Here is a 12691-nt window from a genome sequence, read left to right on the forward strand (position 1 = left end):
GGGAGGGCGGAGGTATGCAGACAGCGAGTCAGAGTTTCCCCTTGAAAGCCTCAAAAGTGTCCACGTCCTCAAAAAGAATGGAACCAATTTAAGAAGCCAGCCCCGTGGCCACGTCCCTCCCCCCGCTGCACTCCCTCCTCGGCGCCCCCGCAGTCTCCTCCCAGCTGTGGCTGCCCGGGCCCCCAGCCCCAGCCCTCCCATTGGTGGAAGCGCTTTTGGAGGCACCCTCGGGCCGGAGAAACTTGGGCCGTATAAATAGGGCAGATCCGGGCTTTATTATTTTAGCACCAAGGCGGCAGGAGGTTTCGGCTAAGTTGGAGGTACTGGCCACGACTGCATGCCTGCGCCCGCCAGGTGATACCTCCGCCGGTGACCCAGGGGCTCTGCGACACAAGGAGTCTGCATGTCTGAGTGGTAGACATGCTCAGCTTTGTGGATACGCGGACTTTGTTGCTGCTTGCAGTAACTTCGTGCCTAGCAACATGCCAATGTAAGTGCCTTCAGCTTGTTTCGGGCAGTCTGGGGAAGAGGTTAGAGGGGTGGGCAGGAAAACCTGGTCTGAAATGGAAAACCTCGCCAAGTTTCAGGGACAGTTAGGAGGGCAGGCTCTCTGGCATGTGGAGAAACGCTGGCATATAGGAGAAACGTGGAAAATACTGTAGAAATGAAAATCCAAAGAGGCTCTCAACTCTCGCCAAAAGTTAGGGAACTTTTCTCTTAACTCGGACTGAAGCTGTGAACTTCATCTGGATCCTCCAGCTAGTGAAGCTCAAAGGGAGCAGAGAATCTTTTTCTTTAAGGATGAGATGTTATCTGACATGACCAAGGAAGCCAAAGGCCTCCACCTAAAAGGCCCCATAACTGCCCTGATGCCCACCTCTGCGAAACCTGAGGCCTGGCTTAGAAAACCTTTTAATTAAGTTATTAAAAAAAAAAACAAAAAAAAAAAACCCTCACGCCCTAAAGACTTCTCTGGGTGTTTTAAGACTGGTCTGGATGATGGTGACCATGAGGCGCCCTCTGGAGGGAGGACAAGGAGAGCACAGGGGACCAGGGCTTAAGGCTCGTGCAATCCCCATTTAAAGACTCCACAGGGTTATACAGAGAATGTCTGCATTTCTCGTTGAACCCAGTCCCAAAAGCTAGTCAGTGTTTCCCGGCAAGGAAAATGGATACTTCCTGAAATGTAATTAGCTTTTCATTTCATTACCTGATCATGGAAATGGTAACATGATTTAGCTAAAATCTGCCCTGCCTTTTGTTGAGCCTGAGCGTTATCTCTTTAACATGTTCCCCGTGATAGGCATTCTGAACTTAGCAAGCTGGGAAATTATCAACACTGATCTGGGTCTCAAGAGACCCAGGTTTTTCCCATGACTCTGCCAATAATTTATCATGTGACTGTGGGCGAGTCAAACTGAGCCTTTTCTAAAACACAGGATAGAAATTGGATGGACTCCAAGGCTGCTTTCCAGCTGTAGGTTTTATGACCCGACTGGGTATCTGGCCACACCCAACACTCTAAAACTTGGCTCCACCCATATGCCACGGTGTCTACTGTTGCATCATTACTGAAGCATTTGTGTGTGTTTTCTCCCTTCATCCACTCTTAGTATACACACTGTGAATGCTAAGGAATAATTGCATTGAACAAATTCACATTACCAGATTCATTTTTATGAGATCTAAGGGTGGTGGGGGAAAAGGGTCTTCTCCCAAAGATGAAAATAGACCTAGGGAAGTTTGAAGATACAAAGGACAATTCAACTTCTGATCAATATCCAACCCCAGTCTGAATAGAAGTTACCCAACACACATTCTTCAAAATGGCTCAGTCTGAATAATTAGAAGGCAAATTTCCAAAACCATGAGGACTTCCGTTAATCCAGCCCAGGCATAATTATTCTTCCTACTGATGAACACAATGAAGTAAACATATCATTTTCCTAATTTAAAAGTAATTCTCATAAATTGCCCTTAAATATCAGGGCTGGATGTGGTCCACCCTCCTCAGTTGTGACTGCTACAACAGATGTCCTCACTCCAAATGACACACTTCTTGGCCACCTAATTAAAGCGATTTTGGGGGTGATTCCTTTTGTTGCCAACTTGGCCACATTTATATCCTGTGTTAGCCTGTAATTTTTATACTGTAGGAGCAGAATTCAGTCTTTAAGGACCTAGAGCAATTATGGCAAAGGGGGAGGATACTACTTTGGTGTATTTTTCCCATTATTTTTCTAGATCTTTAATGCAGTTTTTCCATTTATACAGAGCAATTCTTTCTCAGGGCCAAAAGTGATATATGTTGGTAAAATGACCTCACCTAATTTAAGTGAACCTATTTAAAGCAAAACTTCAGATGTCCAGATGAATCCATTTTCATGGTGACTAATTCACAAATTAGTCCTTTTGAAAAAGGACATTAAGAATGGTACAAACACTGTAATGTTAATGTTATATAAAAAAACAAAATCTGCTTTAGGTAATGTAGTTTCCTAAATTTCCCCCCTTTTAAATTTTTAAGTATCAAAAATTATCTAAACTACAAATTATTCCTCATCAATCTACTGGTTTTGCTCACATTCAGTGAGTCACTGTGCAATTTACCATCATAATTACTAAATATTACAAGTATCCTTTAGACACATTAATGTTTCACAGCATTTATAAAATAGTAAATAATTAACAATTTAATTCAAAATATATTTACATATTAATATTTAAAACAAATAGTCCTGTTGATCCTTGCCATAATTTTGACCTGCATAATTTCCAAGTCATTGAATATTCTTAATAAAAAATACAACTGGTCCTTTACTTAAGTAAGTCAGTTTTATAGACAAGTATACCCATTTGTTAATCACTGCTGGTGATCAGTGAAATAATACTAATAATTATTTCTTTTTTTCCCTTTTCTCTATAGCCTTACAAGAGGTAAGTAAAATTATTTTTAGAATTTTTAATTTTAGACTTTGATTACCTTGGCCACAGTAGTCGTCTCTGGGGAAGGAAAAGGAAGCTATATTGGTATTGACCAACCTGAATTTCCAAAAATATGAAGAGTTACGGTAGTCCAGCCTTTCTGGTTGCCTTAGAAAGTACCCACCCCAGTTTCCAAAATGGGCGGGGCTACTGAATAAGGCCACCCTAAAACCTACACCCATAAGAAAAGAAGAATAAATAATTCAGTAGAAGGTTGGGTGTTAGTACCAGGTTCCCCGGAGCTAGACTTCATCAAGCTAGAGAATTTTGTCACTCCCTGGAGTCATCTGCGAGATTATTATGAGCAAATTCTTAGCTCATGAACTGAATTTGAGGTATAATTATGGATAAGTATATATCTGAGATCTGTTCATATTTTTTATTGGTAAAATGTAGATTGTACTTTGAAATATTAAGATAATAGTAATGTGCAGTATGTATAATTTGTAAGTATATTTGTATACTTCATGGAAATGGGAGCCATTTTAAAGTTTATACAGTTTTCCTCATAATAATCTTTTACTAATTCTCTTCTAGGCAACTGCAAGAAAGGTAAGAATCTAATACTTCTCTGTATCTGAAATGATCAGAGATAACTTAGAGTTTAACTAAACTTATGGTACACTACAGAAGGAAAATACCTTGTCAAGATTTTGTGCATATGAATATGCATTAGCTAAACCATAAAATGAAGTAGCTTTGATATGTAAGATAAAGCCTTATTATCTTCCAGAGTCATCTCTAATTATATTTATATTATACAACTGGTGACTTACATACTAAAGAAAAAGAAAAGATTTATTTTTGTTCTAGAGATGAACTATTATATTAATTATAGGTAGTAGACAAAAGTTTATTTTAAAGAGCTTTAACTGTATAAATATGCTATTATTGATGTTACAAAATGATAATTTTATCCACAGAAATTAGCTTTCTAAAAAGAGTGGTTACAATATTGGCCCTAATGCTGGAGACTATAGCCTTCAATCTCCCAGTGTAAAACAAAATTATATGTAATTATAATAAAAACAAAATACTTTTATCTATTGTATTGTGCTATTTTTATAACTATGGTTAGATCAGCCTCCTGACTAATCATTATCAAGAATGCTTTGCTCATTCACTAGAAATTGCTTAGACATTTATTATTGTGCTGTTTGTATCTTCCTTATAGGGCCCAAGTGGAGATAGAGGACCACGCGGAGAAAGGGTGTGTAATTTTTGAACTATTAAAGAGCTTTGGCCCATATTTTAATAACTACATATTAGAAACTATGGGAGTCTGACCATTTATAAAAATGTTACGTATCCAGATAATTGCCTACCTTTTAAGCAGATAATGCCTTACAGAAAGTCAATGAGCATGATTCTATATAATCAATATTATTTTTAGGTCAAGATTATCCTTTAAGAAAGCAAACCTATTCTAGACAGCCATATTCTTTGCATGGTCTTTCTTTGCTTTAAGGTGACATGTCCAACACATACATAGGGAGATGTGCCTGCCCACTACAACATGACCCTTCCCTTTTTCAACATGCTTTGTTTACTTTTCAAGTAAGATCTCTAATGTCGGCTGAATGTAATAGTGAACCAGCAGTCAACAACATGTTTCTGTTTAAATTAATAAATGTATAAGTTAGGCTTGCATTTTTTTCATGATATTCTTAGATCTCCTTGCTATATTTATGTGATATCAATATATAAATACCCATACCTTGTATCCATTGAGAAGTGCAGACTTAAATGTATTCCACTCAAGCAATTTATTACAGGTAGGATTATGTCAGTAGATTACTTTAACATAAATAGTATTAATGGTAGGAAAACTGCAGGATTTTCTACACTGTGATGACTATTAATTGTCATTTCATCTACTTTTCACACATAACATACTAAAATAATTAAGTAAATTCATCAATTAGAAATTGACAGTCAATATACATAGTATATCTGGAGAAGGAAATGGCAACCCAGTCCAGTATTCTCTTGCCTGGAGAATCCTATGGACAGAGGAACCTGGCGGGCTACAGTCCATGGGCTCACAAAGAGTCGGATACGACTGAGCGACTTCACACATACATAGTATATCACTGTGCACTGCTAACCATATGAATTTATAGCTATAAGTTTTAGCTCTATTTGAATACTGGAGCTCCTTTATGCTTCAGTATCAAATGGCTGACATAGTCCTCTTCCAAGAGGAACTACCCTGTCTTGTGTCTTCTTTGGACACCAGCTACTAAACCTCCTTCTAAAACAGACCCATATCAGTAGTGATGGATGTGGCAGTTTAAACGTCCACACCACGTGTACCTTCTGACCAACTTCCGATCTTGTCACATGGATTCTGAGGGCTCCTTTTTGAAGTACAGGTCTCCATGGAGTTTGTCTAGCCCTAATGTAATTCCCTTTTTCCATCACAGGGTCCACCAGGCCCACCAGGCAGAGATGGTGATGACGGCATCCCAGGCCCTCCTGGTCCCCCTGGCCCACCTGGCCCCCCTGGTCTTGGCGGGGTAAGGTGTCTTTAAGTATCGTTAACTTCAGTTTCTTATACCTGTATTGGAAGAAGACTCATTGGGGAATTTATTTTTAGTGGTTTTGAGGAAGAGTCTGCTATTTGGATATTAGTATAGTATTTTATTTCATTCCTTTGGTGTCTTCATTCAAGATTCTGCTTTGGCAGATCTCTTTGTGCACCCTTGTCAATTACAGGCCAGGTATTTGTGTTCACTGAAGGTAGCTGCAGCCCTTGCGACCATTATTTAATTTGGGAATTTAATATCTTTTATCAATGGGGCACAAATAAGAGGCGTTGCATTATTAAAAAGTTTGATTAGATTGAATTATAAATGAAATCCCTGATCTTAAGCAATTTTACAAACATCCTACTCTTTTTATTCTCCTTGGCTTGAAGTCTGCAGAACCAACATTCAAAGCCATTTTGGGTTTAATTTGCTTGAAACTAATTTGAGAAAAGTACATTTCCCTTTTTCATTAATATCTTCTTTTAGCTTTATGCTTTAACAATGGTATGAGCGCCAAATGGCCTCACTGCAGGAAGGAAAACATATTTGCTTAATTGGTTAGCACTATGAATCAGAAGCCTGATTCTAATACCCAACTATATGCCAGTAAAATAAGACCTTTCTCCCCCAAAGATCTTATTATGATTGCTTATCTACTGAGTGCATTAAAAAGCACCTTCTTTAATAGATCTACCACTATAAGAGAGATCTTTAACAGTAAAGCTATTACTGTGAACTATTTTTTAAAAGTTTAATCTTCCAAGGGGCATTTTAATTTAATTTTCCTCTAAACTTGAATACTCTTTATACTCTTTTTGAAACTACAGCAAGAAAAAGATCCCTTAGTCGTTTAGTGTAGTTCCAGAGGAACAGGGCAACAGGTGGGAATGCAAAGTTGTTCTCTTGGTTTCTGCTTAATTTATCAGGGGCTCCCACTGACTTTTAAAGTTCAGAAAGCTCTCTTCCTCAATGTACAGGTAGAGGGTGGGGACTGAAGTGAGAGGGTTAACAGGGCAGGAAAAGTTTCAAAATAAGTAGGGAAGCTCCCTATTTCAAACTAGGGGTGGCCCTAAATTTTAAATTCTTGAATTTTTTTAGGAATTTAGCTCAGTAGGGAAGTCTAAATTGAGAATGCTGTAAAAAATACTGCTCCCTTTTAAACATCAACAGAAAAATCTTTAAAAATAGAATGAGAAAAATGAACTATATGGCCAATAGTTATTTATATACATATTTTTTCTCTTTTTCTCCCATCTAGAACTTTGCTGCTCAGTTTGATGCAAAAGGAGGTGGCCCTGGACCAATGGTATGTTTATCTCCAATTTTTATCTTAGCCAAAAAAGTACTAAATAGGGAATTTACTTTATTTTTAAAGTTCACATAGCCATTTATTTAGCTACCTAGGTTAATAGTACTCAGATCAGATAAAAGCAGTAGCTATTTTTGTATTCAAATCTATAAAAATCTAAGCTCAGGTAAGGGGGTTCCATTTTCTCTACAAACATGCCTCCTTATGATAGATCAGATATTTATTTCCAAGAAATAATCTCTGGACATAGTAACCATAATTTAAGCAAACCAATTTAATTTAGAAGAGTGATCGCTCTAATTAACTTTTTTATGCCCTTTAATATTGCATAGAATTTTAAGCAACCAGTAGAGACCCAGAACTATTAAGTTCTATGAACTTGCTGGAAAGGATCAGCAAGTTCTAGTCTAGATCAGCAAGTTCTAGTCTAGCCCATTCATTTTCTGTGTGTGTGTGTATTAGTTACTCAGGCGTGTCTGACTCTTTGTGACCGAACGGACTGGGGCCCATCAGGCTCCTCTGTCCGTGGAATTCTCCAGACATGATTACTGGAGTGGGTTGCCATTCCCTTCTCCAGGGGATCTTTCCAATCAAGAGGTAGAACCCGGGTCTCCCGCATTGCAAGTAGATTCTTTACCATCTGAGTCACCGAAGAAGCTCATTTTCTATTTAGAGAGTTTAAGGTCTTTCCCAAGGACATGTACATGTGGTTAATGACAGAATGTCAGGCAAGATGTCTGATATTCAACATCATGGCTTATGTATCTAGTACTTGAATAAAACATTACTTCATTCAACAAGTATTTACCAGCTATCTTCGATGAGACCCAAACTCTATTATGCCTTTGGGATACAAACAGTGAATATGACAGATTTTCACCATCTCTCAAGGAATTAATAACTTAGGAAATGTTTCTTTTTATCCATTTTTGATAAAAAATTCTTTTTAAAGTCTGATTAATTATAAATCAGTATAGGAGAGAATATGACTGTGGTGATAAAAGTCTATCTTTTACAAGTAAACCTTCTCACAAGCATTAGTGAGTTTTGTTAGGGAAAAAAACTAAGAAAATGCAAAATATATACTCGTGTGTATAAAATAGAGGGGAAAATTGCTACAAGTAAAAACATTAAGTTGATTAAACGCTGCAGTTTAGTACATATCCACACACAATTCAGTGATTTTTTAGTTAATTATTTGCAAACAAAAGTATTTATCTGCCCAAAGTTAAGATAGTCCTTAAAATATAAATTTTACCTGGACAACGTATGCAGTGCTCTGTCTTCAAAAGATGTTCTGCTGTAGCTAATGGTCCGCAATAAGCTAATACACTGTAAGGGCAAGACAATATTTTCTGTAAATTAAAACTCTCACTTGAGAAGTAATATGCCTTTAATTGATGATTTCCAATTTCCTGATTTTGCTGGTAATTTAAAGCATTCATAGCTGAAATGAGGAAGTAGAGATTTTCTCTTGGCTTTGTTTATATTGGATATTTGAAACTAGCCATTTCAGCTAATGCTGGACATTAAAAGCAGTACCCATATCTCAAGAAGAAGCTAAAAAAAAAAAAAGTAACTCATTAATTAAAAAAAAAAAAAACCTACATAAGTCTGGAAAGTTAATATGGATTTCAAGTTTCCCTGACTTCGGAACATCTTTCTGGTGGGCAGAAAGCATTATGTTTTACTTTTAAATATCAGTGAAATATAATTTAAGCTTGCACATTGACAGGCATTCACAGACATATATAATCAACAGATATTTGTTTCACACACAGGCAAGATAGGCAGCAATAAAGCATTAAAATAAATTTCCATGTTGGAAAATCAATAACTATAAAACCCCAAAGGGTTCTTCTCTGAATTAATGAGTAATCATCCTCTACCCAACAGCCTCCACAAAATAAACCATCTTTTATGTAAGTGAAACTGTTGCAAATACATGGAAAAAAAATGAATAAATATAATTAAAAATTCATGGTGTCAAGGAAAATTATTTTTTAATGTACCCCTGAAAATATTATTTTGATTGAATAGTGACAGTTTTTCTTTTAACGTGGAAGCAATTTCTAAAACCAAAAAAACCATAATTCTTATAATTAAAATGATGTGCTTTTAATAAAATCTGTATTGTTTCACTCTGGGCATTAATATGGGGCAGACTTGACTGCAGAGTCCCCATAGACAAATTACCTGACTCTTGTTTGTGCAGTATTTTCAGCGTTAGAGGCATGGCCCCTTCAGAAGAAATTGCATGGGCCTTGCAAAGGGGGCTCACAGGTGTATGCAGCTCTCAAACCAGCAACACTTGGTCTGACTCTGTGTGCTACAGAATGAAGAATCAAGGGGAGAACAGTCTGCTGCCATTTGGGCCATATTTTCAATAATAGGACTTTCAATAGTATTTTATTTTTCCTTCACCCCTTACTACATCCACTTTGGTTTGACATTTTCAGCAGCCACTAATAGCCTTTAATGGAGCCATAAGATTATAACATAAGACTATGAAACAAAAGATTATAACCTCCCTCTAATCATTAAGAAAGACTTTCGATCTTTTGCAATTTATGCCCCTTGTGGCAAAGAGAAACACCAGTTTCTTCGTTAGGTATGATATGAGGAGATGACATATGATCAAGGAAATCCAGATGGAAATGCTTCCCTGGCTGAATGCACAGTAGTTGTATATTCTGTACCATGCAAAGACTGAGTCACTTCATTTCATTAGAAGAATCTCAATCTGCCCAATTGCACACGAATTTAAGGAACCGATGGCCACGCCATCTAACCAAGTTATGTTCTGGGTTGGGAGAAAAGGTGAAAGCAAAGGCAGAGAAACAGTGGAAGAAACTTGGGTCAGTAAATGCTTCCTTGGGAGGGACAAAACCTTATGAGATGAAGCCAGGACAATTCTGTTCATTAGTGCATCATGGACTGTGGCACTGCCGAGGTAGTCCTGTCTACCCCACTCCAAGGCCAGGATGACCTGCCAGTGCTAACTGTGTCTGTCCTCTTCACAGGGGCTGATGGGACCTCGCGGCCCTCCTGGAGCCTCTGGAGCCCCTGTAAGTACCAGGAGCCTGTACTCTCTCTTATGTAAAGACGACAGAGAATTAAATAAAGGCTTGGACTGTTACTTACTGTGTTTCTTGTAGGGCCCACAAGGTTTCCAGGGACCTCCTGGTGAGCCTGGTGAACCTGGTCAGACTGTGAGTACTTTTCCCCCTGTGTGATAAGTATTTTTTTTCAAAAGGTTTATTAATACAGCATTAACAAAATGAGGGGTCTTCTGTTTTCCTAGGGTCCTGCTGGTGCTCGTGGCCCACCTGGCCCTCCTGGCAAGGCTGGTGAGGATGTAAGTATTTACTCTTAAGCATTTCCAAGTGCACCATTTAAATACTCCTGCCTCAAATAGAATTTCTAGATTCAAATGAAGTATTCTGCCAAAAGCTGAATATGCCTGATGTAATTCTCCCCATATGGAAAATAATGTTTTAGTGAAATAATGATTAATTTTCTTGTATTTAAGGAAATATCATTGTTAATTAGATATGTATCTGGATCCATATTTTTATATAATGCATTTTTTCCCCCTACTGTAAAAACCAAGATGTCCCCACTTTGATCGGATAGTTTACTAAGAAAAGGTTTACCCTATGATGCTTTGATGTTTTAGGGTCACCCTGGAAAACCTGGACGACCTGGTGAGAGAGGAGTTGTTGGACCACAGGTAAGATTTTTTTTTTTTAATAACAGCATTTAGTCCAAACATCAGAGGTATCTCATGTATAAAATAATTGCAAAAACTAGAATCAGACTAAGTGGCAATGTAGACGCCATACTTCTGACACTCACTGGGGGCATCCAACAAATAAAGGAGCCTAGTTAAGAATGCATAGTTTTTATTAATGCTAATAATGTAACATTAATGATAGTAAGCCTACTGTAAACAACTAAATTGTGGGTTCTAAGAGTATCATAGGATTGGTTACTCAAATTATAGCATCTTAATCACCTCTCTGTGCTTACATATATGCTAGTCTTTGATTCCAAGCTTGGACTTTGATGAGAAGAAACACTTTGGAGGGAAGAAATCAGGATCTTTTTGTTTAGGATAAAAATGTCATCTGTCATCTGTGTTTCTTTTTAGGGTGCTCGTGGCTTTCCTGGAACTCCTGGACTCCCTGGCTTCAAGGGCATTAGGGTGAGCACCTTCTTTACCCACAAAAGAGAAAATGTTGATTACTTTTAGTAAACCCCTCAGGTACCTTTAAACTTCTGGATAACACATATTGGTTCCAAATTCCTGGAATTTGCCCAAGTGGAGAGAGAGTTAAAGAGTAAGGTGGCCAGAAAGTAAAGTGGAATGTAGCTTTTTTTTTTTTAAGTCTGTTCATAGCTTCCAAGAAATGAGGATCCTACAGAGAAAACTGTATAAAATGGGTGCAACTTAAGAGGTATTTAAAGCCGTCTGAAGATCATACAATTATTAATGATGGAAAGTACGTGAGAGAGCATCTAGTTCTTTATGTTTCTCTTTCAAGTGAGGGAGGTTTAGTGACTTACCTAGGGCAACAGAGGGAGTTTGTCAGGGGCTGGGGCACTGGGACGTCATATTCTCCCGAAGCAGTCACAAGGTTCTTAGAGAAACAGTAACTGCGAAGATAAAAGATGTTTGAGTTGACTGATCACTGTAATGGAATAGCATTTTAATAATGAGGGTTTGCCTTTCAGGGTCACAACGGTCTGGATGGATTGAAGGGACAGCCTGGTGCTCCAGGTGTGAAGGTAAATACTAAATCAGAAGTCCTGTTTTTAAAACGATTGTAATTTCCTATCACCATCAAAAAATATGTTTTACTAAAGGCTACTTATATTCTTAAGAATATCTGATTTCCTCCTCAATACTTTAAATCCCTCAATGGTCAGGACTATGGGATTCTATAACAAAAGGCCAATTATTGATGATATTCATTAAATTTAATACCTATTAAATGATTAAGATAAAAATAATGTCAATAGTTTCTTCCTCCATTTCCTTTCCTCCTGTAATTTCAGTGGTTCTCTGCAGCCAAAATAAAAGTAAATAAACATATAATCAGATATTAGAACACTATGTTATTTTAAACTGTAAATTCCCCTTTGCCATGCACTAATTAGATAGGTACATTCATGTCACAATACACTTTTCAACCTCTTTCCTGTGATTTATCTGTGCACACTCAAAAAAATTTTAATTAGGTAATTAAAGTCTCAGAAGTGTGTTATCTCTTGGCCCGGCTCTTCTCTGACAGCGTTTTCAACTATAAAATGTTCTCTCTTCTATTAAGGAGATAATGTGATATTAAAGTGAATACCAACGTAATTACAAATTAATGAGTAACGAATACTAGTGGGACCAGAAATGAACATGAATATGGAGACTATGTTCTAACTTTGCAGCTGCCACACAAATGGATAAGGTCAAACTTCCCCTCCCTGGAGCCTAAGATAATAGCTCAGACTACTAATCACAGCACCATCAAATGCTAGGGCTGCAAGGATCCTTGGAGGCTCTCTCCTTTTGCAGATGCGGGAAACTGAGGCCTAAAGAGAGTGAGTGACTTGCCCAAAGCCACACATCCAGTAGGAGGGCACAGGCTAGAATTCCTGACTCCCACTCTAGGGCTCGCTCACAAAGAATACACTTCAGATAAAAATCCTAGAAATGAAGCATCTTAAGTGGTCTCACAGACCAGGTTTCTGCTATATCTAAATTAGATTATCTTGAAGGAAAGTTCCTTTTCACGTGCCATAGTATTAAATTACCACTACCACCACCATCACCACGGTTTTTACTCAAGAAGGTAGCTTGGAAATAATA

The 12691-nt window shown here is 37.7% G+C and overlaps 1 protein-coding gene across 1 annotated transcript in view; it reads left to right on the plus strand.

The window, feature by feature from the left end:
* Nucleotides 1–279: 279 nt before the first annotated feature.
* COL1A2 (collagen type I alpha 2 chain) overlaps nt 280–12691 on the plus strand; it is a 36405-nt gene continuing 23993 nt past the window's right edge. Inside the window, exons 1-12 of the mRNA XM_040260442.1 lie at nt 280–490; nt 2927–2937; nt 3523–3537; nt 4160–4195; nt 5412–5504; nt 6775–6822; nt 9849–9893; nt 9984–10037; nt 10130–10183; nt 10505–10558; nt 10979–11032; nt 11563–11616. Of these exons, the coding sequence (XP_040116376.1) occupies nt 421–490; nt 2927–2937; nt 3523–3537; nt 4160–4195; nt 5412–5504; nt 6775–6822; nt 9849–9893; nt 9984–10037; nt 10130–10183; nt 10505–10558; nt 10979–11032; nt 11563–11616 (588 nt within the window). The 5' untranslated portion in view covers nt 280–420. The remainder of the gene's footprint in view (nt 491–2926; nt 2938–3522; nt 3538–4159; nt 4196–5411; nt 5505–6774; nt 6823–9848; nt 9894–9983; nt 10038–10129; nt 10184–10504; nt 10559–10978; nt 11033–11562; nt 11617–12691) is intronic.

This window comes from Oryx dammah, unplaced genomic scaffold, assembly GCF_014754425.2.
Source record: "Oryx dammah isolate SB20612 unplaced genomic scaffold, SCBI_Odam_1.1 HiC_scaffold_18, whole genome shotgun sequence".
In the NCBI taxonomy this organism is placed as follows: Eukaryota; Metazoa; Chordata; class Mammalia; order Artiodactyla; family Bovidae; genus Oryx; species Oryx dammah.